Raw genomic sequence first — 25514 nt, 5'->3', positions numbered from 1 at the left:
AATACTGTGCTTGTTACTAGACAGATCTATCAGGGCAAATTGTAAAATACCAAGCAAAGTAAGTTTTTACAGGCCAAGAGCATTCAATCAGTAAAAGGCCCTCTCTATACAACAGACTTGAAAAATAGACATCAAATACATTTGGGTAAAGTATATTAGAGCAAATATAATAAATCCTAATGCATTAATATGTGCCTAATCTCTGGGTGACAGCACACAGTTAATAAAAACTAACATGCATCTTCTCACGCTGGAAGTCCAGAAGGCAGGGAAGGGGCGGGGAGATTGATGTAAAGAAATTACAAGGTCAAGAACAGCAACTAAAGAATCCTTACCTGGAGTAGTATTGAAGTCTAAGATACGGTGATGAGACTGCAGTAGATCAGGATTACTGGATGACAGGGTTCCACTGACAGGTAAAGCAGGAGGAATGTGCTTCGTTTGCCTCAGTCCCACAATGCTGTCATCCTGAGACTGGCCAATTCCAATATCACTGTGTCCAGACAAAAATAAATATCAGGACTTACAGACATTTGGCTATACCAGAGGGAGGCAGAGACATCTATATTGATACATTTTCACACTTTCATTTGTTAGTCCAGTAATAACTATTTAGAAGTAAAAATTCTCCAGACAACAAAGCTTTGTGTCCAGCTTTGACAACAGCACCCAAACGACCACTCCAAATGATCTGCTGCTCACACTACTGGAAAATCCTTGTGTTCACCACTAAGCTCTGAGAAGCTGCTAGTCTTGTTATTTTTTGACAGATTTCTCACAGTGGCCAAGATCTTTTTCAAAAGCTGGTACACACCTAACCATTCCTGTACTACTCCATCACCTCAACTTTGATGAATACCACTGTTCCCTCAGTGCTATTTCTTAAGACCCTATATTCACAAATCTTTCCTCCAATCACAGATTTGCAACCGCACTTTGGGACATATCATAGCCACTACTAAGATCTTTCAACAGATAGGCAAGAAATGATCCATTTTCCTACCCTGCATCACCTTCTCTGAGTTTCTCTTCACCAAATGTGACTGAAGGGATACCAACTAACACAGAAGGCTAAATAAGCATCCGCACTTGGGTGCATCTCTATTCCTTCTAAAGTGTTGTAAATACAGTGTTACATGAAGGATCTTGTCTTTAAATTGTGTAAGGCAGGGTGTAACTAAGGAGGTCAGTAGACAGATCAGAGACAGAGTTATCAACATGTTATAGCAGGCATTAATGTGCTCATTGTTTTGAGTTCATCACCTTCAAGTGAAGGAGGACAAAGTTGGAGGTAGGCACTGAACTTTTCTATAGTAGGTGCAAATCCTTAATAAAAATGCTGACTGGCAAGCACTGTAAAGCTAACTTTAAAATTTAGCCACTACAGTCAGACTCTTTCTAAAAGGCTAACCCATCTAGATTTATATCTACCCATGTAAATAAAGCATAAACCAGAACTTTGATTTCATTGCAACTCTAGAAAGTCAAGCTAGTCAATTAAACGATGCAACACAAATGACCTTTTGTACCCTAATTTAGGGTATTTAAGCTTTTGTCTAGTGTTATACCCATCCTCAGAAAACCTAAACAGAATTAAGGGCCTGATAATTATCCCTGTTGAGCTGTTACAGCACAAGCATCCTTTTGTTCTTACCAATGAATTACTTTACCCGGTACACTCTCGTACCACTTCTTTAAGTGCCATGAATTGAAAAGTACTCTGGAAGCTTGGGCACTATCTCTAGGCATCGGAGAAACAATTTTAATTACAGGAACACAGCAACTGCTTTTTGGAAGGCAATGCAACTCAATTTGAAGGGGTATTGCTGTATGATGTGTTTGGGTTTCCTCACTTTTTTTTTTTAAATAACTCCGTAATACAAAAATATTTTACGAAGTGTAAACCCAAAGCCACCAGAGTGACAGAAACATGCAAGTCACCTAAAACAAATAATTCTTGGGTTCTTTCTCAGTCCAAGAGAGAATTCAGCTGGATGTGAACATCTGTATTTTTGTACTTGCACATAAAGCACTGAAGACTGTGACAAGCAGCAGTGATCAACTCACACACAGCACTTTTATGCTAAGCCACAAGCAAGGAGTTCTTTCACTACAGCTAAAAGCACTCCCAGCAATTGACATCTTGCTTTTTAAGTAGGAACCACTCCCCAAACACACACACACACATAAAACCAAGTAAACAAAGAAACCTCAAAGCCCCCAGAGCCTCAAAATGCTTTCTGGTGGTTCTAATCAGCCAACCACACAGTGTATTCAATAAAGGTGTGAACACCGGTATGTTCTCTAAATTCAAATCAAAAGATGATGTGACTCTCCCCCTTATGTTAATGGTTTCACTGGCATTATGTATTCCCTTTTGGGGGCTGTCACTGTTACATAATCTTATACCTATTGTGTGCGTCATGACAAAGCAGCTTCAGTAAAGTGGATCAACTGACATGTTAGGTTTTAAAAAAAATAAAAGTAATATCTCAAAATTCTCCCCCCAATTCTAAGCATTCGTTTACTAAATTGGAATGTGTTTACCTTGCACTCAGTTTGCTCTATTTTTAAGACTTAAATCAGAATCTGAGTCCTAATTTATGCAAACAAGAAATGAACCCCGGAAATTTCAGATCCAAATAGCAACACTAGAAAAGTCTGGGTCCATGAAGATCAGCTGCCCCTGCTGTTAGGTGAAATACTTTATTATGCCAGTGAATTTTATGCTGGTGACAGGAGATTCTGGTATTGCTTTCTGTATGCATTTGCCATGCAGGGAGATAGCATTAACTAAGAAATAACTTCCCTGTTCAATGAAAAGCATGCTAGAAGGGATAATGGAATAGCAGAGCTGTCTAATGCTTCTTCCTTCAAACTACAGCATACTGTGCATCCCACAGCAGGGCTGTAAAGGCGGGGGGGGCGGGGGCGTTTCTTTGCCTGGGATGCTGCGTTATGGACCAGGAAGAACTTGGTGGAGGTTGTGTTTAGGCATTATTTGGAACCTACAGATCACAAAACCCACTCTGGATTAGAAGAGTAAAGAAAGCAAAGAGCTTGACTAGAGGCTGTAGCCAGAAGCACACTTCAAGAGTGCCTCAAAGCTGGCTGAGATTTCCGAGCAGATGCAGAGGAAACAGTGCTGCTTGCTCCGTTTGGAAAGTTACTTGACATTATTGGACTAAGCAGCAAGACTGAAAGAACGCATTATCTCTGATTTAGTGTCAAGCTCAGACAAGCTCCCTCTAAGAATGACCTCATGCTAGTTTAAAGCTTGGTTTTATCTGGATGTATTTTTGGAGGCATGGGAGACTTCTGCAATATTCATGTTCAAAAGAAGGTGGACAGATTCACCTCAGAAGCTGACTCATGAAGTCATCAAATACCTACTTTTAATTAATGAGTAAATCAGCTTTTTCATCCCTTGATTTTTGGTATTTAAAACCACATGAAAATAAGTAAAGTCTCTTAATACATGCAATACCATTGAATATTAGAAAAAATGAGAAGTTTCTACACAATAGTGGGGGGGAAGCACGAACAGTAAAGTCTACAGCTACACATCTCTATGCAGAAACTGTGCAGACACAAACAACTGAATGTCAACAGGCTTTGCAGACAAATTGCTATATATAACACATGAACTAAAGCTAGCAAAAGGAAAATAAAATAGGTCAATTGTACTGTTTTTCTGAGTCTTACCCAAAGAAGTCCCTGCACAGAAAAAGTGCAAAATTGAAAGGAATCAAAGAAAAAAAAATTATGCAAAAGCTTTGAGCAATGGCGAACAATGAAAAAAAAAAAAAATCCAGCCTAACACTATGTATGGCTCAGCAGAGGAGCAACCATACAAGACTGTGAAATAACAAGAAGGTTTACAGATTCTCCTCTAGTGAAAAGTACCTGCGTCAGTTTAAGAAATATCCCTTATTTCAATATAATAATTTATATTTTCAACATTTAACTTACTACCATACTATTTATAATGCTTCAGAACATTATTCATTTAGTAGAGAATACCAAATACCAGTTAAGCTAACTTTAAAAAAAAAAAGCTGGAAAAATTCCTAGATTTTCAACACAAATGTATTCTAATGACTTTACATATAATAGATTTCTTCCTCAATGGGACACAGAAAAGAAAAATGCAAGAGAAAACACTGATTACACATAAACTACCCTCTACAATTCCTTTTTCCCATTGACGCCATCTGTCTTGGCCAAGAACCAGATTCCCATAAAAAACATATAAAACTCATTCTTCTATTGTTTCCAACAACCCTTATCAGAAGTCTACTTCTAAAACGTGTTCATAAAACAAAAGATATCAGATACCACATTTAGCTTTCAATAAATGCATACTCAAATCTATCAAAGAACCCAAGTTAAAATTTTAACCTCGCCATTACAGCAGTATATAGAAATTCCTATAGATGACTGGAATGTGGATAAGTTTAAATCATCACTCCTCTGAAGCATCTAGAAGCAAACCTGCTTGCAGAGTTATTCTGAAATAATTAATACTTAATTGCCTGGGATGTTTCCAGTTAATAGTCACAGAATGACAGAAAGATCGAGGTTGGAAGGGACCTCTTGAGATCACCTAGTCCAATCCCCTGCCAGAGCTGGATCACCTAGAGCAGGTTGCACAGGACAGAGCCATCGCTCTGTCTATAGGACATAAAATACATCCACACTGATGTAAGGAATTGCATTATTAGTAGTATTCTGTAACATATTCTTCCAGATTTAAGGAACCTTATAGTGACTTTCCAGTACCTGAAGGGGACCTACTGCAAAGCTGGGGATGGATGTTTGTAAGGGCATGTAGTGATAGGACAAGGGCCAGTGGTTTTAAACTAGAGATGGGAAGGTTTAGATTAGACGTTCGGAACAAGTTCTTCACTCTGTGGATAGTGAGACACTGGCACAGGTTGCCCAGAGAGGTGGGGGAGGCCCATCCCTGGAGACATTTGAGGCCAGGTTTGATAAAGCTCTGATCAACCTGATCTAGTTAAAGGTGTCCCAGCTTACTGCAGGGGGGTCGGACTAAACATCCTTGAAAGGTCCCTTCCAACCAAATGCATGCTATGATTCTAGTAAGTACAAAAAGGTATCATGACAAATTGTAAGTATCATTACAGACTATTAAAATTTAACAGAAAGGAAACATTTAAGAGGACAAACTCACTTGTATGGTTTCTGAGGCAGAATACTGATACGTGTCTTGTCAAGTATCTTCTTTAATTTATTTCTTCCTCCAACTGTGTTGGCTTTACTTTTCTTATTTACTTTTTCTAATCCTATTACTTGCTCCACATCAACAGCAAGGTCCGGGATAGAATAACGACTCGCCTTTTTAATATCACCAATTTTAGGCAGGTGGGGAGCACCATTTCTTTTTTCCTCTGACAACCGTGTTAAGAGTTCTTTAAAAACTGCACAAGACAGGGAGGGAAGAAAAAGAACAAAAATGTAAAAGAAAGCTCTGAGCAACAGAAAAGTTTAATAGAATAGAAATACATTGGATGACCACACGGTTCCATGGATGGTGTCAACAGAAGGACACAGACTTCTGCAGAACAACAGCATGCATAAAATGAGCCCACTAGACAAAAACAAGGTTGAAAAATGAACTACTGAGAAGGGAGGTTTTAAACAGATAGCTAGTAACAAAAGCTCTCAGATGGACAAGAAATTAGCATTAGGATTAAAAAAAAAAGAAAATCAGAAGACAAAACTGCAAGGAAATATATTTTCATGAGGAAAATACAAGAAACTATGACAGTATTGAAACATCTTGGAGGTTTGACAGGGCTATAGCATCCATCTGCCAGGTGCACAAAAAGCCTCTTGGACTCCCTCAGCTCCCTAGCAAAGAGACACCTCTGAGGCAGAAATATCTGATGAAGTTGTGAATTAGTTCTATTGCAGGTTTAAGCTTCACAAAAATGTGTATGTATTTAAATATATCAAACAAAACTGATCTGGAGATTAAGTCACATGTTCTGAGTGTGAGATACATAAATGGAAAAATCCTCTGATTACTTGATTTGTAATAATAATTGAAAATTTATCATTAAACCCAAGGAATTGTAGAAAAAATGGGAATGAGGGCTGAGTATTAAAGGTTTTACTATTATGTATTAATTTTTTCATTAAAAGTCATCCTTATATCCAGAGGTACACAACAACTCACCAAGAGACTTCAAAAGCTCCAAGTAAGACACACAAAGAAAAATGGGAGAGTAATCCAAGACAGCAGCTTTACTATCAAATAGAAGCTCTGGGCTGGGGGGATAAATTATATACAGATAATTTAAAAAAAAAAAGTAAACTCTCCTTTTGGGATTTGTTGATAAGGAATAAATGCAATACACAAAAAAATAACTGTTCTGAGACTCTACTGTGATGTGAGTTTGGTATTTGTCACAGAGGAACAAGATTAAAAACACAGCTTCTCAAGGAAAGAAGTAACATACGAGAACCAAAAAACCTAGTCCATGAAGGATGGTTACACAGAACTTACACATAAAGAAACAAGTACATACTGCTAAACAAACCATTTACAGATTTATTAATATGTATACATTATGTATACCTTATAAATGCCTTAAATATTGGAAACAATTCAAGTATTAGAATCCGTACTGCAAAGCAAAAAAAAACCCCCAAAAAACCCAAACCCAAACAAAACACCAACAACCCAGAAAACAGATTTGACAAATTACTTTTGGAGATAACCTGAGCTTCCTTAATCATCAGTTAGTGCAGTGACATCCTGTGGTAATATTCTGCCCTACTTATTTGTGGTGAAGAATCTGATCCTGAAAGAGATACTTGGGGAATGCATCAAACAAAACCCATAAACTATAATTTACTTAAGATGCCAACTGAGGTCCTGAGAGGCATATGGACTCCTTCATGGCTGCTGTAGTACTTGTAAGAGGGAGAAGTGAAGAGAATAGATTAGGAGGGTAATGAGGTTGTTTTTACCGACCTGACAAGAAAGTTTTTATTAACCTTGTCACACTTCATGTAGACATGGATTGAAAACTATGAGCAAATTCAGCAGGTAGATTAAGATCACTAATCAACTGAAATTCCAAGAGGCTCCTTTCTTGAGAAAGGACTAAATGTTACACATCAAACACTTTTTACAAATTTGAACTAAATCGTCCCAATAGTTTCTTTTAACCCAGAAACGAGCACTTGTGAGAGTGAAGTCCCTTCATATAAGACTCTATTACTCATTTTTTCTCCGCAATTATGAACTCAGATATTTTAGGACCTGTAAGCTTCCTCCTTCTATTCTCCTCAGTACAAGTGTTTCAAGCAAAACCATTTAGAACTTTTGTAAAAAAAAATTAAGACTTCATCTAAATTAGAACAGAAATTACATAAAAGTGTACATAAACTTACCAAATAAATTGGTTTTCACAGTGATAGACAGATGGGTGTTATTTCTAAGGATTTCCATGGCTTTCGACAACTGAATGTTTTCAAAGTTTTGACCATTTACTTCCAGTATCTGAAACAACAGAAGAGTAGTGTTGTTTTTATTTAGCAAAAAGAAAGGAAACAAAAAAAAAAGGGGGAGGGCACGACATTTTAACATTACATACCTGGTCTCCACGTTTCAAGCCTGCTTCTGTAGCTTTGCTACCAAAATCAACACTGTCAACAAAGATTCCAAATCCCTTTTCTGACCCTCCCAGCAAGATAAAAGGCAAAGGGGCTTCTCGAGATGGCTTTGTTAAGGTTATCAATCTTCGTTTAGCTTTAGCAGCACAAGCAATATTTAACAGCCTCAAATGTCCACCCATTTTCTACAAGAGAAAAGCATAATTGATTTATATATTACAGCAGCCTGGCTAGTCCCTGCCATCCCAGGTCATTAGAAAAAGCCCTCACTCTTACCTCCCTCTCCAGATTGTTCTCAAATTCTTCCAGAAATCGAGTCATAGCAGGATCTCCTTCAAAATCATTGAAGTGATTGTTCACCCACAACAATACTACCCGTGTAACCTGAAATTTAATCAATAATATAAATATTTTCCAGGAATACCCATACAGCACCAGTGCTAAATGCTTTAAAAAACACCACTCCTTAAAGTCCCTGTAAATTTCCTTGGAATTCCTAAATATTTTTATGTATGCACACACTCAAACCTAACTTAACTAACTGCAATTATTTACCAGGAGGATAGACTGTACTAATTATTAAAATTACTTTCACTTGTATAAGCAATTGTATGTTGTAATTCATAAAGAAAACCGAATTAGAAAATTAACACTGGCTTGAATAGGCAGCAGAGCACAGAGGTACAAGGCAACGTTAGATCTGTTTCTGACTTCTTATAACAATATCCTGTTCATGTACACTTCCAAATCTGCTTAATTCTTCAAGCACGTGATCAGAAAGCTTCCAATACAGCATTATGCTGGTTCTTGAATCTCAAGAATCTTTAGGTAAGCCACCATTAACTTGATTGGGCATTTACCTGTGTAAAAGAGCTATTATACATTTAGAGAGTCAAAGAAAAGGAGCTATTGTGAGAAGCAGGAAAGAGCGAATAAATGCAATTCTTTTCCTTAGAGTCAATCTTTCAGTTCATGCCTCCTCCTCCTCCCTCTCCACCCCTACTCCCCCCAGGCAACTAGGATTATCAAAAGTCCAGAAGGATCATGGCTGGTATTTTACAGTTTGTTAGAAAAAAAAAAACCCAAAAAACCCCTAAAGGAATACTGCCAATTATTACTGTTTATGGTAAAGCCACAAACTAAGAGCTGCACTATTTAAAACTACACACTTGCTTCCACTATAAAACATTATCTTAGCATGCTATTTGTCCTGGGACATCAGCAGCACTTGTTCTGATAAAATAAAGAGAATTTTCATGTCTTGAATTAATATTGATGCGTGTTACTTTAAAAAAAGCTTCTGAATCCAAAATGGTTCTGCCACTCAGTTGCCTCTGTAAATACAGCTGCATTTCTTATAGTATGCTGGGAAAGTAGGTTAGATGGGGAAGCCCTCTAAACATTTCAAAAACTAGAGCTTACTAAACCTCTGCAGCCTCTTATGCTAAAGATCTGACATCGGGCATCTAAAACCAAACCCACCTATACGGTTTCCAAGTAGTTTGCCTTTTACCCCACAAAAGCAAGTGAATTCACAGAAACTAACGACCAAACTAATCAAGTACTTCAGAATTCCTCAGGAGTTCAGGTTTCTAACAGGAGGCAACCGCACACCATGCCCGTGCAGCAGCGCCCAACCACAGGGGTGTAGGCTGGAGGTAGCATTTCTGAGGTATCTGAAATTTTTCTACCTTTGAAATTCCTTTCTCTTAAACATTGGTGGTGTTTTCTGTTCATCTAGATGGCACTGGAACACCCAAACAATGTCTGGTTAAATTTAGGCTAATTGCAGATCTTTAAAATTAGCCAGGAAGTTGCAAGCCATATCCTATGTTAAGTCACTGAAGAGATAGCTTCTTTATCAATATTGCTTTCTAATTTGGGACTTAGTGATGTATGCCCAAACAGCACTGCACTGAAATGGTTAAATGGTGACTTCCAGAGAAATATCATTACTTGTGTCACAACCACAAACAGCATTAAAAGTGAATTAAAGATGCAAAGTCAAGTAACTTGCAACTGGGCAAATTCATTGGGAAGGCTGGATCTCACATGTCCCAGTCTGATTGCTACAGAGTACCCAGCATCCTCAGGCAGTTACACTGACCTCTTTCCAGCTCCTCACTGCCTATCAGCCCCTAATACGAAACAGCCAAAACCTTCCAGACTGCTTTTTCCCCGCGTGCTTATCGCCGCTCGCCCCAAGCTGTTCTCAGACTCCTGCCTTTCTGCCAGTGCTACTGGATGTCAGGAAGGGATGGTTATGGAGATGGCAAAACAAAGAGCTGCTATGTTTTCAGACCTGATAACAGCAACTGCTCTGGCTCATGCTTTTACAGAGGCTGAGGGGATTATCCACAGGAGGACAAGAAAAAGAAGTTTAAAGAGTAACTCCAATACCATGGCTCTGAAGCCGTAACAAGCCTGTGCTAAACAACATTAGCTGCAAAGCCTGTTCTCTTTGCCAAGTGCAAGATCCTTCCTCCAAGGGATAGATATACCAGTATTTCTAGAAGAAATATCCAGATTTAAGTAAAAGTTGAAAACCAAACTTCTTTTTAAACCCTATTGCTATAATTTCTTTGGTTTTAAACTTGCAAAAAGCAATCTGGAAATTTTTATTTAGCAAAAAGAACAAAGGTGGGGTTTTTTTGCTTTTTAAACATGAGAGGAAGATAAAGCATTACAGTGTGAAGCACAGTATAGCCTCAATGGATAGTGTGGCAAAACTGGAAACAGAGGGACTAATTCTTCTATCACGGACGGTTTGTTTAGGGAAAGGATGTTTGTTTGATTTCTTGAGTGTGGGTTTCTTTGGGTTTTTTTAATACTGTGCAAGGCTCAATAGATTCTTAACAACAGTTATATTTTATATATAGTCTCTTTATATGAAAATAAATGATCACAAAAAGTTTGCCAAGTTGTGCTAACTAGTGTTATGTATGGGAAAAACAGAATTCAGTTATATGCTGAAGTTTCAAGACACAGCAGAATTTTATTGAATTAAATAAAAATACTGATGATTGGAAAAGCTTTCCGTATATTTGTAAGTAAATAAGTTATGTTGTAAAAACACAAAAATGTGCAACATGGCTAATTTACCTTGCCTGAGCATATTAATAATTAAAACAGGGAAAAATATTTTCTTTGTTTTGTCCATATATTCTGCCATTAAAATATGTCACCAGTTATTTACATCTTACTCAGTTTAGTCACTCAGTCTAAACCACATTTTGTTCTTAATAGCTTATATTTCAGTGTAAATGGTAACATGTATGTATTTGGGGAATTTTAACCTTATCCCTGAGGCTGGGGTCATTAAACCACTCCAACAACTTCTTGCCCACTTCCATTGGGCTGGAAAGAAAGGTCCGATATGTTAACAGGAAGTCTTCTATAAAGGTTGGGTCTACCACAGAGTGCTCTTCCACCAAATGCATTGTTAACCTTTCGGATGTCCCCTATTAAAAATAAATAAGTCTTAGTTATTAAAATAACTTTTCAATTTTGTTTTCTTGTAACATACTAAAGATGCATTACACCAGAAAGAATACTGACATCTATCAACTGCTGAGTAAACATAACAGTTTAAACATTCTAATCAGAAATGTAAAAGAAGGCAAGTAATTAATTTCTATAGCAATCACCTAGCTACCAATATGCATAATTATAACCAGAAAAACTAGAAATATTAACAATTTTCAAATATGTATATGCATATCTGTCTAATAATCCTGGACCTAATTTGCTAAATTACAAAGTTTATACGACTCAGGCTTTTGTGCAACATCCCTTCTTTTGCTTTTACCTTGATGACAATGTGACCTTTTCTTGTTCCAGTGCGATCAAGCTCCCTGTGCTCCTTCACCATCACAATCTCCCCTTCCTCTTCTACCTTCTGCATGTTCTTCTCCACTTGATTGAGGATGCGGCAATAATCTTGCTGGGCTATACAAACAAACTGGAAAGAATCATCGCGCACCAGTATTAAAAGGTAAAATCTTCAGAAAAGCATTCAGACTTAAGATGCAATTACACTATTAATAGAAAAGACAACCTGCAGCGAGCCAAATTTGTCTTTCCAGCATTTCAGCTGTAGTAAGCAGATGAATACACAAGCAGAGTACTTCTACTACAATCTTGCAGTCAGAGGAGACCAAGCTTCAACAGAGCAACATGATTTAGCATCATCAGCCATTTTTGTTTGGCTGCTTTGACCTCCCCTCTGCTGAAGATGAAAGGCAGTAGCCTAACTGGTATTTTTTCTCCCATGCAAGCTTTTGTGTGGTATTTAGAAGGGTTAAGAGTTTGAAGGGAAAACCTAGCTTTTATTTTTGTGGGCCTACTTCTATGATAATTAATTTTGATTTTTTCATAGCTATGATTAATAAATTCCATCATTAAGAAACCTACTATTTATTCAGTTAAATGAGTGCAGGCACACAGGAAAAAAAAAATGTTATGGATTAAAGTATATAGTGGGAAAAATATTTTCTACAATCATCTGCTATGCCAAGAATAAGTGTAAAAATAAGTATATTCAGAATATTGCTAGCACCTACACTATGCAAATATAATTCAGGCCACCCACCACAACTTTGGAAAAGAAAATACTATACACACTATGAATTGCCTTCTATAACTCATTAAAAGCTTTAAACCTTTGTCTCTCTTTTGGGGCAGGATTAAGCTGCCATCTTAGATGAAGTCAGGTATTTAACTGAAAGGAAATAAGTGTTTCTTCTGATTGAATGTTGTTAAATCATCATATACATATTTTGGACAAAGGTATGAGATTCACAGAGATAGTATTTTCTCCTGTGTTCTTTATAATTCATTTACACACCTTTTGTATTTCCAGTATCTACCAGTAGCTGAAACAGAATTCCCACAGCTTGGATTTGTTGCAAAACCTTATCCTAACAAGAGAGCATTTATGCACTTCTTGGTGGGCAAACTAAACCAAACTAAATCATTAACACACATTTACACCTATTTCAAGGGACATCTACTGGAAGCTAATTAGCCATCAGAACCAAGCAAGATGCTTACTTCACCCAGGGCTTGAGTGTAATTTTCTGGATGGGAATAAGCAAATAGCAACCACATATCTAGATTAGGGGAGTAGTTTTATGCGACAAGAAGCATTCCTTACATCTGACTGCTTGCGTCATAGAAAATACAAAGGCCTTTTCCTTGAAAAGCCAGATTAGCTGAAACTGGAAGATGTTCTACTCAAACAATGAGAGAGAAAGTTTGTACTACTTCAGTAACTGAGTCATGCAAGGAAGAATGGCTTTTACCTGTAGGAGTAAAAGAGTCTGTATTGGATAATGGACTTTGAAATCTTAGTAAGGGCAAGTTTGAAGCCATGGATGTATGCAACTAGCTGCTGGGCCTCATGTTCTAGAGGAAGCATTTAGCCAAACTTCTTCATCTAAACTGATCCCTATCCAGGAATTCAATTTCCCAGACAATGGATATGGGACATATTTCCCAACTATTGTGTAGGGTTACACACCGAAGATTTTGCATCTATTCAGTTTCAGTTGGCTATTGAGTTGCCTTACATGTGTGTATGTATGTGATTTTGCATGCATTACAGACCGACACTCTACCTGGCAGTCATCCACTTTGGTTCTCATCACTCCTTTCATATATTCCTTTTCCATGGTAGGGGAAACACCAAAACTGTTCCCCATGCAGAGAATCTCTGTTCTTCCATCAGGGTATGTCACCTCCACAGAGCCATTCAAAATGACTGACCAGGAATCCAGCTACAAATCAAATGTTGCAGGATACATGACTGAATCACTTAACATTGGAATATCATACCATATAGATAACAAGCCTCCCACTTTTTCCAAAGGAAAGGGCTTTTTAGCACCCATTAAAACCACGTTAAGCTAGTTTACTTTAAATGTGCATCTATTTGCAGCTCAAGAAAACCGAGATCTTAAGTTTATCTTTAATACTAGGTTGTAGTTTATGCAAGACTGTTGAAAAAAAAAACACTAAAAAAAAAGATGAAAATATGGTTTTAAAACACCACTCAAATACTGAAATAAAATCGGCTCCAATAGGCAGGATGCATTTTGTACATCATTATGAAGAGTATTTGTTTCTGCTTTAAATGTGTAAAGAGATGTTGTGCTTGACTTACACAAAAGCTTTCAAACCAAGCCAGAAAAAAAAAGACACACCTAATTTACCTGCCCAATGTTACAATTATTTTTTTTTATTTTATTTATTTTTAAAAAGCAACAAAATAGGAGCTTAACCCCATGGAATCTGGGTGTTTGGTATAATAGCAGAGTCAAAAGCACCTTCTACTGACCTCTTCCCCATCGTTTAGTACAATAGTTCCTGCTCTCTCCACAACTGCAAACACCATTACAGCACAGAGCTCTCTCCTCACTGACATTGTCATGTTGGCAAAAGCAGGCAATTGATGCATGAATTCCAGTAGTTGTTCTGAAGGAGAGAAAGCCCACTGAGTCGTGCATGTCAAAACAACAAAGCACAGTAAAGACAGTTCTTCAGCAAGATGCCGTAGGCTACTTAAGCTAAAATGCTACACAATCGTTTCTGTATACTAATAAATCATGTACAGTGGCCTGTTGTAATTACTGGGTACTTTGTAGACACAGACTGGCTGGTCATATCATCAATAGAAGCTCTGCAAAGTAAAAGTCAGCATAATAGAAGAATTGTAAAGTAACCAACGGCTCTGAATACAACCAATGATATCTGTAATACTCCAGCCAGGGCAATAGCTCCCTTAAGACTATGAGAGGCCTATATAAAACACATCTAGACATTAAGAAGGGAAACCTCATTGCACCAAGCCAAGTTCATTTGTAAAGACACCACTTCCTAGGCTACACTTAACAGTAAATTGTACTTGATCATCACCTGGATGATTCACAAAGTTCTGCTTGGTTGGACCAGATGGGATTACTGTCTTAAAGGTGTCTACTGTTGTTCTGTCTTCTACATGCACTGGAGTTGCACTTGCATTCAACAGTGATACTCTCCTGTTTTTCCACTTTTTACATTGCTCATAACTAGAGAACTCAACTTTCCTTGATAATCCTGGTAAAGGGTTATAATCCCTAATGCTAGATGGTTTTGCATTCAGTTTGATATAAAAGTACCTACTGAAAGTAGTCAATAGGACTTCATTGTTTTACTAAATTGCAGCATTACTGGATGGCTGAGGTTGGAAGAAACTTCTGAAGGTCATCTGGTCAAACCCACCTGCTCAAGCAGGACCACCTACAGCCAACTGCCCAGGGCCATGTACAGATGACACATATCTCCAAGAAGGGAGATATCTCTACCGCCTCTCTGGGCAACCCGTGCAGTGCTTGGTTGCAGTAAAAAAGCATTTCCTGGCAGTCAGAGAGAACCTGCTGTGTTTCAGTTGTGCCCATTGCTTCTGGTCTTCTCACTGGGAACTGCTGAGAAGAGCCTGTCATCTTTACACCCTCACTCCAGCTATTTGTACATGTTGATGAGATCCCCCTGAGCCTGCTCTTCTCCATCTGAAGAGTCCCATACCTCTTACACCTTCCCCTTATAAAAAGTGCTCCAGTTTCTTAATCATCTGATAATCAACCTTAATCATCATTTAATCATACTTTGATAAAATTACAAAAAGAGCAAAACTCAGCCAGTGAAACAGATTAGATTAGAACATACAGGATTTTGAATTCTAGTCCTGCTTTGCTTTCAAGGCATTAACCTGTACATTAAGACAGCAAATTACTTTGATTAGGTGCATGTTTATGTACAGGTCTAACAGCTCCAATGTTGAACACAAATGTGTATCTTTAGTTAAAAACAGACATAACTTCACAATGTAAAATTTAAAAAAAACAATGTAATAATCGAGTGTTGGGAGTCAACGTTCAATTTGCCATGGTTCTGTCTGTTTTCCAGTATGCAATGATGTATGCTTAGTACATCAATTCTGATATCTCTTAGAAGCTTAATCCTGAGATTGAAAGGGCCCGCAAGTAATAGTGTTCGCCCATATAACATATGTTTTCCTCCTCTTTGGCTGTACTCAACCACTGGCTGAATTTGTAGCATTTATAAATGACCTTACAGAATAAAAACTTATCAACTGTAGAAGCCAATGATTAAAATAAAACCTCAAGCTTAAAAATTAATTTATTTTTGCTGAAGAACAAGTCTGACTGTGTTTTTCTACGTTGCAATACTTACCAATGTCATCATCTGTCCGGTCTATTGGGTCTTTCTCCAAGCAGTCTCTAACAATATCCCTACTCATCAAAGGATCTGATGCCCTTTCAATGTCTTCTTCATCATCATCATCCTCAGAATCCACTGCTGTCTCTGGCAACCCACTGAGATCCATATCACCAGCCTCACTTTCTGTAGCCTAAATTGATGTATAAACAATTTTAAAAAATAATGAAAACATTTAAATGGTTTTTTCAGTGCTGCAGTTTTCTAGTTAAATGTACAGAAATTAATTCTATCACTTATCACTCAAATTCACGATTTTGCAAGTTGCTTTTTGCTTTATATATCTTTTTAAAATAATTAACAATTAAATCAACCACAAACAATGGTTTAAACAGGTCTTTTAATATTTATTTCCATCAGCATTCAACAGACATTTCATCAGCAGGTCTTGGGGGAATTGAAGGCATTTATATTTCAAGCACAATTTATTGTAACATTAAGTGAATATAATTTTTTTTAAATAAACTGTTCATTTAAAACAGTTCTGGTTCGCAGTCCAACTTTAGATTTTCAGTTAGGAATACAATGTAATTTTCAATAGACAGTTTTGTGAAATAATGGTAGCATCAAAATGCTATGAATTTGCATGTGCCAGTAACCTAGGACTGTATTTTTCTTTTAAATTTCCAGTTGAACATAGTTAAATATGTCTTTCATTGGCTGATTAACTGTAAAAGAATTTATGGATGCGGAAAAAATGCAAAGTCACTGTTTAAACACCACAGATGGACTACAGAGAATACCTGCCAAAGTTATCCAACTACGAATTGTATTAAAATGAAGGAAAACATAGTTCACATATAGCCTGAGGTCATTAGTATAGCACCTAAAGGTAAACAGATTTTAATGATTCGGTTTTAAAACCAAACACTTAAAGCCCCATAAACATTTGTCTGCCATGGCCTGATAAAGCTGCTTTTTCTCAGAACCTGATTTAATAGCACAGCAGCTGCCAAGGCTCAGCTATGACATTTTTTGAGGAAACGTGAGTTTCTAATGAGCAAGTTCTAAGCCGTGGCTTGAGGAATCAATTTTCATATGCTTTATAGAGATGGTTTGTTTCTAGGACTCTGGAAGCACGTAACACAGTCACATCTACTTTAAAAATGCTACATGGGCAAACACAGCTTGTTTCATCGACCTTTCTCTCACAGTAGTAAAAAACCCCACCCAAAACTAGGTCACCCTCCAAACAGAGAAGGTAGGGCAAATTACATTGGCATTTTCATAGAATCATCTCCCCTGTTTCTGCCTCACCAGCCATGGCTGACATCTGCTACTTTACTGCTGTTACACACAGCCACCTTAAGAATGGCAGCATATGGCCGGAGATGGATCAGGGCAGCTACTGTCATTCTTAAAAGTTCTGTCCTACAGCATAACACAAGCCTTGTAATTTATTAATATACATTCTCTTACTGATTTTGTTTGGAGGTTTAGGCTTGGGTTCTGGTGGGGGGTTTTTTGGTGGCTTTTTTAAGAAAAATGCTGAGTGTTTCTTCAGCAGGATAAAGATCTCATTGGCATACGAACAAATCACAGAATCACAGGGGTTAGAAGGGACCTCAAGAGATCATTGGGTCCAACAACAATAGAACTGATAGCCATATTTTCATTAGCAGTCCTAATGAGTTTAATATGCATGTTCTTCATGATCTATATGAAAAAGTTGCTGTAACTACTCTTTCAAAACAGCCTTTATCAAAAGTGACTGATGGAAAAATTTGTGATGATGAGTCAGCAGACATGCAACTTATGACACCAATCTGTCAGAATCAGAAGTTTCCAATGGTGACAATTCCAGTGACAGTGAGATTCACTAATTCACAGTCAATTTTGCAAATCTTCCCATTACCAAGAAGTACCCCATCTACCTGTCTATATTAAGCTCTTCCAAAATCACGTGGGTAAAATGAATTCAGAACTAAATGTAGTCACACGATGCTAACATACATGAGAAAATTCCACATGCACACCTGATTATTAAAAGACAAATTAGTTGGCTGCCTTAATATGATAAAGCCAGACAGAACTTGGAGCTCTAATATTGAGCAAAGTTGATGCTATTTGAAAAAAACCTCAGATTGAAATTAAATTAAATTTTATATACAGAAAAGACGTCTGAAATACTACTAGAGGATTTTCGCGTTTCCCAGAGAGCTTCACTTTTTATAGAGCTAATTATAGCATTTTCAAAACTGAAGTCATTGGTGGAAACCTGAATGATAAAGCAACTAGTTCTAACTTAGTGGTTATCAAAAAATACAAACCATGGCAACAAAGCTCAGAATTGAATGCAACAATCCAAATTAGTAACAAAAATTATTAAAAATAAACCTTATCTTTTGAGAAAAAAAAATCCAGAAAACTTTTTGAAAATATTATGATTATACAAAAGTTAGAAAAGGAACACAAATGTAACCTTTTCATGTGGGCAATAGGCATTTATTAACCTGTTTATTGTAAAGAATCAACTCACCCACCAAGCACTACTCCTTACTCCTGCTTATACATGCAAAAAGTTTTGCATGAGCTTTGTTAAATTAAGTGTATCGGATCCATCTTAATGGTAAAAACATATGCCAACTCATCTACAAAAGCATTGCTAACAGCTTCTATAGGCTTGGTAGCATCAAGTATGACATTAAGTATTCAAGGTCCTCTTGCTGCGACACTAAACTTCCAACTCACCTACTTTGAGTACTTTTGTGCTCCCTCATTTTTTATAAAAATCAAGCCTGTCCACACAGGAACCTTTAGTTCCAGAGCAATAACCATGTGTTTATGTAAGACTAAAAGGAAAAGCCTTGATTAGCTCCTCTGAGCATAGGGCCTTCCTTACAAACCTCAGCAGAAGAAAATCCAGGACACAAGATGAATACCTGACAAATCTGTACTACAATCACAAGTCTTATAAGTTCTCAGGGTATGTAATCAAGGGTGAAATACAACTCAGAAATCAGTGTTTTAATAGGTGTATGTTGTCCTTTGCTTCTAGAGTAATTAGCTTCTAGAGTAATTAGAGAAATTAGCTTCACTTAAATCTGAAGAGATTGCATTTACAAAAAATGTTGTTTGCAGCATAAAGTACAAAACAAAATCTCTCCAAAGTCTGAATACAGCTTCAATAAAAATTTTCTTCACAGTTAGAAAGATGGCTTAAGAAATTTGCTGAAGCTTCTAAGGAATCACATAATAGTGACAGCCTAATATTTTATTTGTCATATCACCAACAAGAAACTCAGGGGATTAAGACACATATTCAAGCATGAGGTGAAGAGTTATTTCACATTTGGTGCCTAAGGAGAACCTGCCCAAGTTTAAACAGTGTCTATGAAGGCTAATATTGTACTCGCATAAAAATGGTTGCTCCAACCACTAAGGATCTCCAAGTCCAAAATTAATTCTAGATTCGAGTGATAACAGCTACTTAAACAAATACTGTAAAATAACTAGGAAAAGATGCAAAGCAAATGAGCCTTGTGTAAGTTCTGTTAGCCTTTGGCTCCTTGACTGATTCGGGGGTGGAGTGTGTGGGTGTGAGGGTGTGTTAAAATAAGAACTATTATTCATTCCCCTTAGGCCAAACTGGGCAGACTTGGAGAAATGGAAGACCTTGTTAGTCCTTTAGACTGGTATGAGAAAAAACTGTTTAAGTCCAACTCTACCAATGTTTCATTTTTTAGAGGCATCATAAACACAGAAATAATGAGAGAGGTGATGGACTACATAAACAGTGAAAATTATCTCCTTTACTGCCTCATTTCTTTCTCCAACTAATTTTAGGATATCTGTTTAGAAAAAAGATCAGAAGAGTTCAAGGGGGATGTTGGCTCATCCAACAGATCTGTATCACTACACAGTCAAGTAACTCTCCCTCCAGTATACATGCCAGCAGATGCACCCACACATCACTTCACTATGGGAAAGAGAGTGGGAAGACTTGGAGAACCGATAACAAAACAACTGGCTCTACTTCAGGTGGCCACATTGGTTTTCTTTTCTACAATGCTTTGAGGAAAAAGCTTCCAGATGATTGTAATATAAGAGAAAAAACTAGAAAACCTTTAAAAATAACTACATTAACTTCTGATTTCATAGTATTTAAAACATAAACTTTTAATTTTTAACTACTTTATTTAGGAAATACTAAGAAAAAAATGCATAATTTTGAAGAATAAATCCCCTTCGTGACTGATGTCAGCACCTAAACTGACGATCCAAAATCTCCAAACATGCCAGAGAAAAAACACTGGAGGCCAAAGAAAAAAAACACGAAGAAAATTTTTGTGCAAAGTAGAAATATGTTCAAGTCCATGAAAAAAAGTCCATGTCCTTCAAGTCCATGAAGAAAACAAAGACAGCAGACATTCTCAGCTCAAAAAATCCCACCCCCACCTTAGGTTTGATTATTGCAGTTTAAGAGCTGAAAAATAAACTAAGAAATGAACTTAATAATGTTTATTATGAAAGCACTCATTTTTTTCTTCCCAATTTTTAAACTAAGACTGTTATAAAACGCACAGAACACTGGCATTGGACCTCTCATGAAATCACTCACAAAAGTCCCATTAGTTTAAAATATTTCCTCCTGTCATATAGATATATCAGATCCAGACACTCTACAGAGAAATCATGGCTGGGGTTTTGTTTTACATGAGCTTTCAACTCTAAGGGTAAAAGTTTACAATATCAATAAATTGCTATGAAATTCAATCCATGTGATTATAAGATGTATTTGTTTATTAAGTACGTAGCATATATTACGATCAATTATTATTACATGCATAAAATCATACATAAATCTAAAGCAGTAAAATTAGTTTTTCATACTCTGCTGACATGAGTGCAAGAGACCATAAAGTACCTGAAGACTCCTTCAGTCTAAGATTTTTACTGCATTCTTCATGTTTGTTTTTTCATTATCCACTACAAAATTTAGACCACATCTGTCACAGGACCCGGCCTGAGCAGCCTTCCTCCCTAGAGATGCAAAAAATGTAGCGACCCAGACAGTGCACACCAGGAGACGTGTCCTCACCCATCATCAACTAACTGCCACCTTAAAATGGAGCAATACAATCTGAGACCACAAGCATACAGCAACAAGGACTCTGGAAGTAATTCCTGGGCTATGAACTGCCAAAGGGGAAGGGGTTCAATAGGACACCATTTACCGGAGCTGTTTCAGACATCCTTGCACTACCCAGAGCCCTGTACTGCAGAGGTTGATACAATCAGAAAGGCTGACTTAATCTTAAGGCAAAACCTCTTCATTTTGCTTTCAGCTACTTAGGGGCAGGCTGCATGGGCTCTCTGGTTCGAGAGAGAGAAGTCTGGGAAGCCTCAGGAAGACTTTCGGGATGGTGGACCTTTCTTCTAAGATTATCAGACTCATGAGAAAACAAAGCTGACATCTTGAAAATTTCCAAGCAATACACACATCCTGGGAGGGTATCAGAAAGGATGTTCCCTGTTTCCTGTGCTGCCAGGAGTGTCTGGGCAGACACCCGAGGGCACACAGGGTCGGCAGGAAGCCACCAGGCAGAGGACAGGACAAGTCAAAGAAAGGCTGGCAAAGGAAAGAGCTGAGCCAACACACCACCTTCCCAAAACAGGGAGGGGGAAAAACACGCATTCAAGGGCTTAAATCTCCTTGCTCTCAAGCTGGGATCATTCCCTGGTTATACACTTGACAGGTATAGGAAGCATCTAGGAGCATATAGGAACAGGTATATGCTTCCATACAGGAAGCATTAACTAAGCATGAGAAACAGGAGCAAGCAGTCATACGTGAGAAGCAGCCATGAACAATTTGCTTTGTCAAATCAACACCAGTATTGTTCTTGGCAAATACCATGCACAATCTAGTTAACAGTCAGCATCCCCTTCCTCTCCAGTCACATTAAAGTTAGTCCCTTTATGAACTTATTTCCTAAAATATAAAGTAACAACATTTAAGGACCTTACTGATTGGCACTTGAAATATTTTTGAGCCTTGGGTGGGGTAAACACAAAGGATTATTTATTTTATTTGGGTAAGTACTTCTTATCCTAAAAGAAGTTCTTTCATGTCCAACATTTGACAAACAAATTTAGTTACAGCATTAATATTTAAAAGGAAATATTCTCAGCTCAATGCTGAAAGCATCTGAAGATTCAGCTTCATGATTTATTCAAGAAAATCTTAAAAGGCCATGAACGTATTTTCACTGCAAACAGCTGCTCTGAAGGCTACAGAACTAAAACTTACTAAGATGCAAAACTTGACATATCATTAGCTCAGATTTCAACAGTAAGGATCGAATTAATAGAATATTTTTTTAAAAAACCCACCCCACAACATTTATTTATCAGTTGAAGAATAAGATGGCAACCATTGTACTTAGGCATAAAAAAGTACATACTACTGAAATGAAAAAATGACATTATACACAAAACATAAGAATCCAAGGAACAGCAGTACTGAGCTTTGCCTAAGACCTATTAAAATTGAAATTAAAAAAATAACATTGACCCTTTACTTATGGTTTACTGGTTTTGAATTAACACTTGGGAGAGACTCATAAGGCAAATAAAGAGAAAAGAACTGACCCAATCTCAGTTTCAAAAATATTTCTGTTGATTTAATCCTTGACTTGACCCTAGAGAACTGAAATTGGAGCTGATTTATTTTGTTATGGCTTTTTTTTGGCAGTACTTTAACTTAACACCATTGCTGCCTTACATTCCTTTAAAACTGAAATCTAGTTAAGAAATTAATGACTTAACACAATATGATAAATCATTAAATAAAGCAATACCTGGAACCATTAAGTTAAATTTAATAATACATGAAAATTAATAATAAGTTAATAATGATAGTTAAAATCTATAATTTATTAAATTTCCATACCTGAACTTACAAATTCTTTTTTAAATATGTTTTTCTTCAATTCTGTGTGTTAACACAAAATCATGAGGCTACATTCTACAACATATGCTCATATTTCTCAACGTTGAAAAAGACAAAGGTAATTTGAAGTATTACTGTAACATTTTACAATTGCAGTTCTCAATTCATCTGTGCCAACTTATCTTTAAATGAGGTATTAGCTGTAGGTTTTTTTAAATCACCAAGAATGACATGGTATCTCCAATTATTTTTTAAATTAAATTGAAAGTACTAAAAAAGTAGATGGTCCTCATGTAAAACTTTCACAAAACCATTAACTCTTTTCAAGCACAAACATACCCTTGGTTCCATTTTTGTAAACAAAACTTATTGTGGGATTCATACACAGGTTTCTGCCTATAGAAAGATGTATTTCTCTGAAACTTATATAGGGTTGTTGGGTTGAGGTTTGGGGTTTCTTTAGTTTCACAGAAATTCAGTGATCTTTTTCACAGTCACAAAAGTTTTGCTGAAACTCTGCAAAAATTTACTTCCAATTTATCTATAGAGTAACTGTATGACTGTAACTAAATGCCACCTACAACTGTGTCTCTAGAGGAACTTGTTATTTTTATGTTAAGATATAAAATCTTTGGAATGAAAGGTATGAAAATCTATAGAAGCCTTAAAGAACAAAGCTGATTTTACATCTTCTTCACCCTCACAGTAAAAAACCTAAATCCTGTCCCGAAGTAATCCTCTCTCCAAAGAAATTCTGACATACTTGACTGGCATATGCTATGTGTTCAGCTACTTTGACATTTTTCTCCAAAATAAACCTTTGTATTATTGCAATTACTATCTAAATTGAACTGGGACATTTTTATCACCTATCTTCTCCCACAGAAAAGCCTACAAGCTAATTCACGTGAAGAAGGCTACATGCTACAACCAGGCACACAACTGAACTTGTATTTGTACAGATGATGCTTTTCCCACTGTTGAAATGTCTACGTGTGCATTTTTAAAAGCATCCAAAACAAATGCTATTCCTTTTCTAGGTAACAGCACTTCACACAGAACTGGTCTCATTTTTTATTTTTTTTTATTTTTTTAACATCTGTCATGATAGAACAACATTTTATTTAAATTTAATATTTTTTTTCAGAATAAGAAATTGCTATAGTTTCTTATCAGAAGAACAAATCCTCCCCTGACACTGCAGGAACGGTAAGCATCAAATGAATTATTTAGACCTTCAGAATTATTTTTTTTCTAGCTTATTTTGAGGAAGTACACCCCAACGTGCTCTAGGGGCCCTCTGGATCAGTTTCACAGTAAACCTCTTGAAACTCAAGCTGCTCCAAATGAAGATCATAGATCGTTGTGACAAGAAGCACCCCAAGCAAGAAGTATAACAACTTAAAAAGTCTCACCAGTTCAACTTCTCCATCTTTCTCAGGACAGCTAGAAGAGAAAGCACGACTGAGATGCTGGCGCCAGGTCTCTACAGGGTGGGGAAACTGGAATATGCCACTTAAGTCAGGGCAGCACAGGCTGCTCACTGTGTAATTCTTTCCCCCTACCACTGGATATGTTCTAGACGTTGAAGCCAACACTGCTAAGAACTTTAAAATACAGCATCAAGAAGAAAAATCCCTCACATTACAAGGTCCTAAATCTATAGTTTTGAAACTGCAATCCAGCTTTTAATCATCATGCCCAGCTCATGTGCACTTTTCATTAGCACATCTCAAGTCTAGACTTCTAGCCCTGAATGTCACAGCTTTTATACGTGTTAAAAAAAGGAGACAGAATGACAAGATGAAGTGTTGGAGGCAGGAACAACCCCCTTTACCTCCTAGGTCCCACCTGGGACATCTGCTGGAGAGGCCACACCGGCTTCTCCATGCTGAAGTTCAGAAACACTTCCTCTCTCAAATGTCACAAATTGCAAACAAAATTAATGAAGCACGATCCTGAAATGTTGCCACACACTACTCCTCTACATTGCTGACTCAGATCCTGACCAGGTCAGGCAACACACCTCAGGTCGCTGTGCTGCTGGTTACTTGCTGAGTTTTCACAAACATCAGACCTAGTATGCAGCAGATAAAAACCTGAAGTTTTTGCAATTCAAACAAAAATTAGTTTTTTGAAATCACATTGTGTCCTGCTTCAGACAAAACCTGACAACACACAATAGCACAGACGTTCAGCTATCAACATCAAAACTGTTGGCAACTGCATCTCCCCATCAACATCCATTCCAGTCTTACCTGGTAGATATCAGAAAGGCTGCTGCTTCCTGAATCACTAGTGATGCTACATCCTGAGTGACTAGATGAAACGTGGGTCACCTGTGGGTGGAGACTGTCAGTAAGGTGCAGCTTTGTGAAATCTGCAGGAAGCTATAGGTGGAGCAGAAAAAGCATCATTACAATTTGAGGTAGATACACAGCAAAATGAATTCAAATAATTTATGTCACACTTTACTCTGTGCCAGTACCACGTCTATTAAGAAAACCACTGGGGCTTGAGAATGCAGCATAAAATTTTGAGTTTTGCAGGTTTTTTCAGTTCATGCAGAGGTCATCAAAATACCAACAAATTGCTGCAAATATAAGGGATTTAAAAAAAACCCCACCAAAACATGTATCTGAGGATAAATACCAGTGAAGCAATAACCCTTATGCCAAAACTCTTCAACATCTTG

General features: G+C 37.2%; 1 protein-coding gene across 3 annotated transcripts in view; it reads right to left on the bottom strand.

The window, feature by feature from the left end:
• The window catches only part of RAPGEF2 (Rap guanine nucleotide exchange factor 2), a gene marked incomplete at its 5' end in the record, with an annotated part of 181272 nt that overhangs the window by 21848 nt on the left and 133910 nt on the right, over positions 1-25514 (bottom strand). For all 3 annotated transcript variants that reach the window (XM_084264147.1, XM_084264148.1, XM_084264149.1), the window contains 11 exons: positions 336-493; positions 5195-5441; positions 7426-7534; positions 7629-7832; positions 7924-8031; positions 10944-11108; positions 11456-11608; positions 13266-13424; positions 13985-14121; positions 15880-16057; positions 25078-25209. In XM_084264147.1, coding sequence (XP_084120273.1) covers positions 336-493; positions 5195-5441; positions 7426-7534; positions 7629-7832; positions 7924-8031; positions 10944-11108; positions 11456-11608; positions 13266-13424; positions 13985-14121; positions 15880-16057; positions 25078-25209 — 1750 coding nt within the window. The remainder of the gene's footprint in view (positions 1-335; positions 494-5194; positions 5442-7425; positions 7535-7628; positions 7833-7923; positions 8032-10943; positions 11109-11455; positions 11609-13265; positions 13425-13984; positions 14122-15879; positions 16058-25077; positions 25210-25514) is intronic.

The sequence above is a fragment of the Gallinula chloropus genome (assembly GCF_964237585.1).
Source record: "Gallinula chloropus genome assembly, chromosome: 4".
Lineage (NCBI taxonomy): Eukaryota > Metazoa > Chordata > Aves > Gruiformes > Rallidae > Gallinula > Gallinula chloropus.
This window is presented reverse-complemented; position numbering and strand designations above follow the sequence as displayed.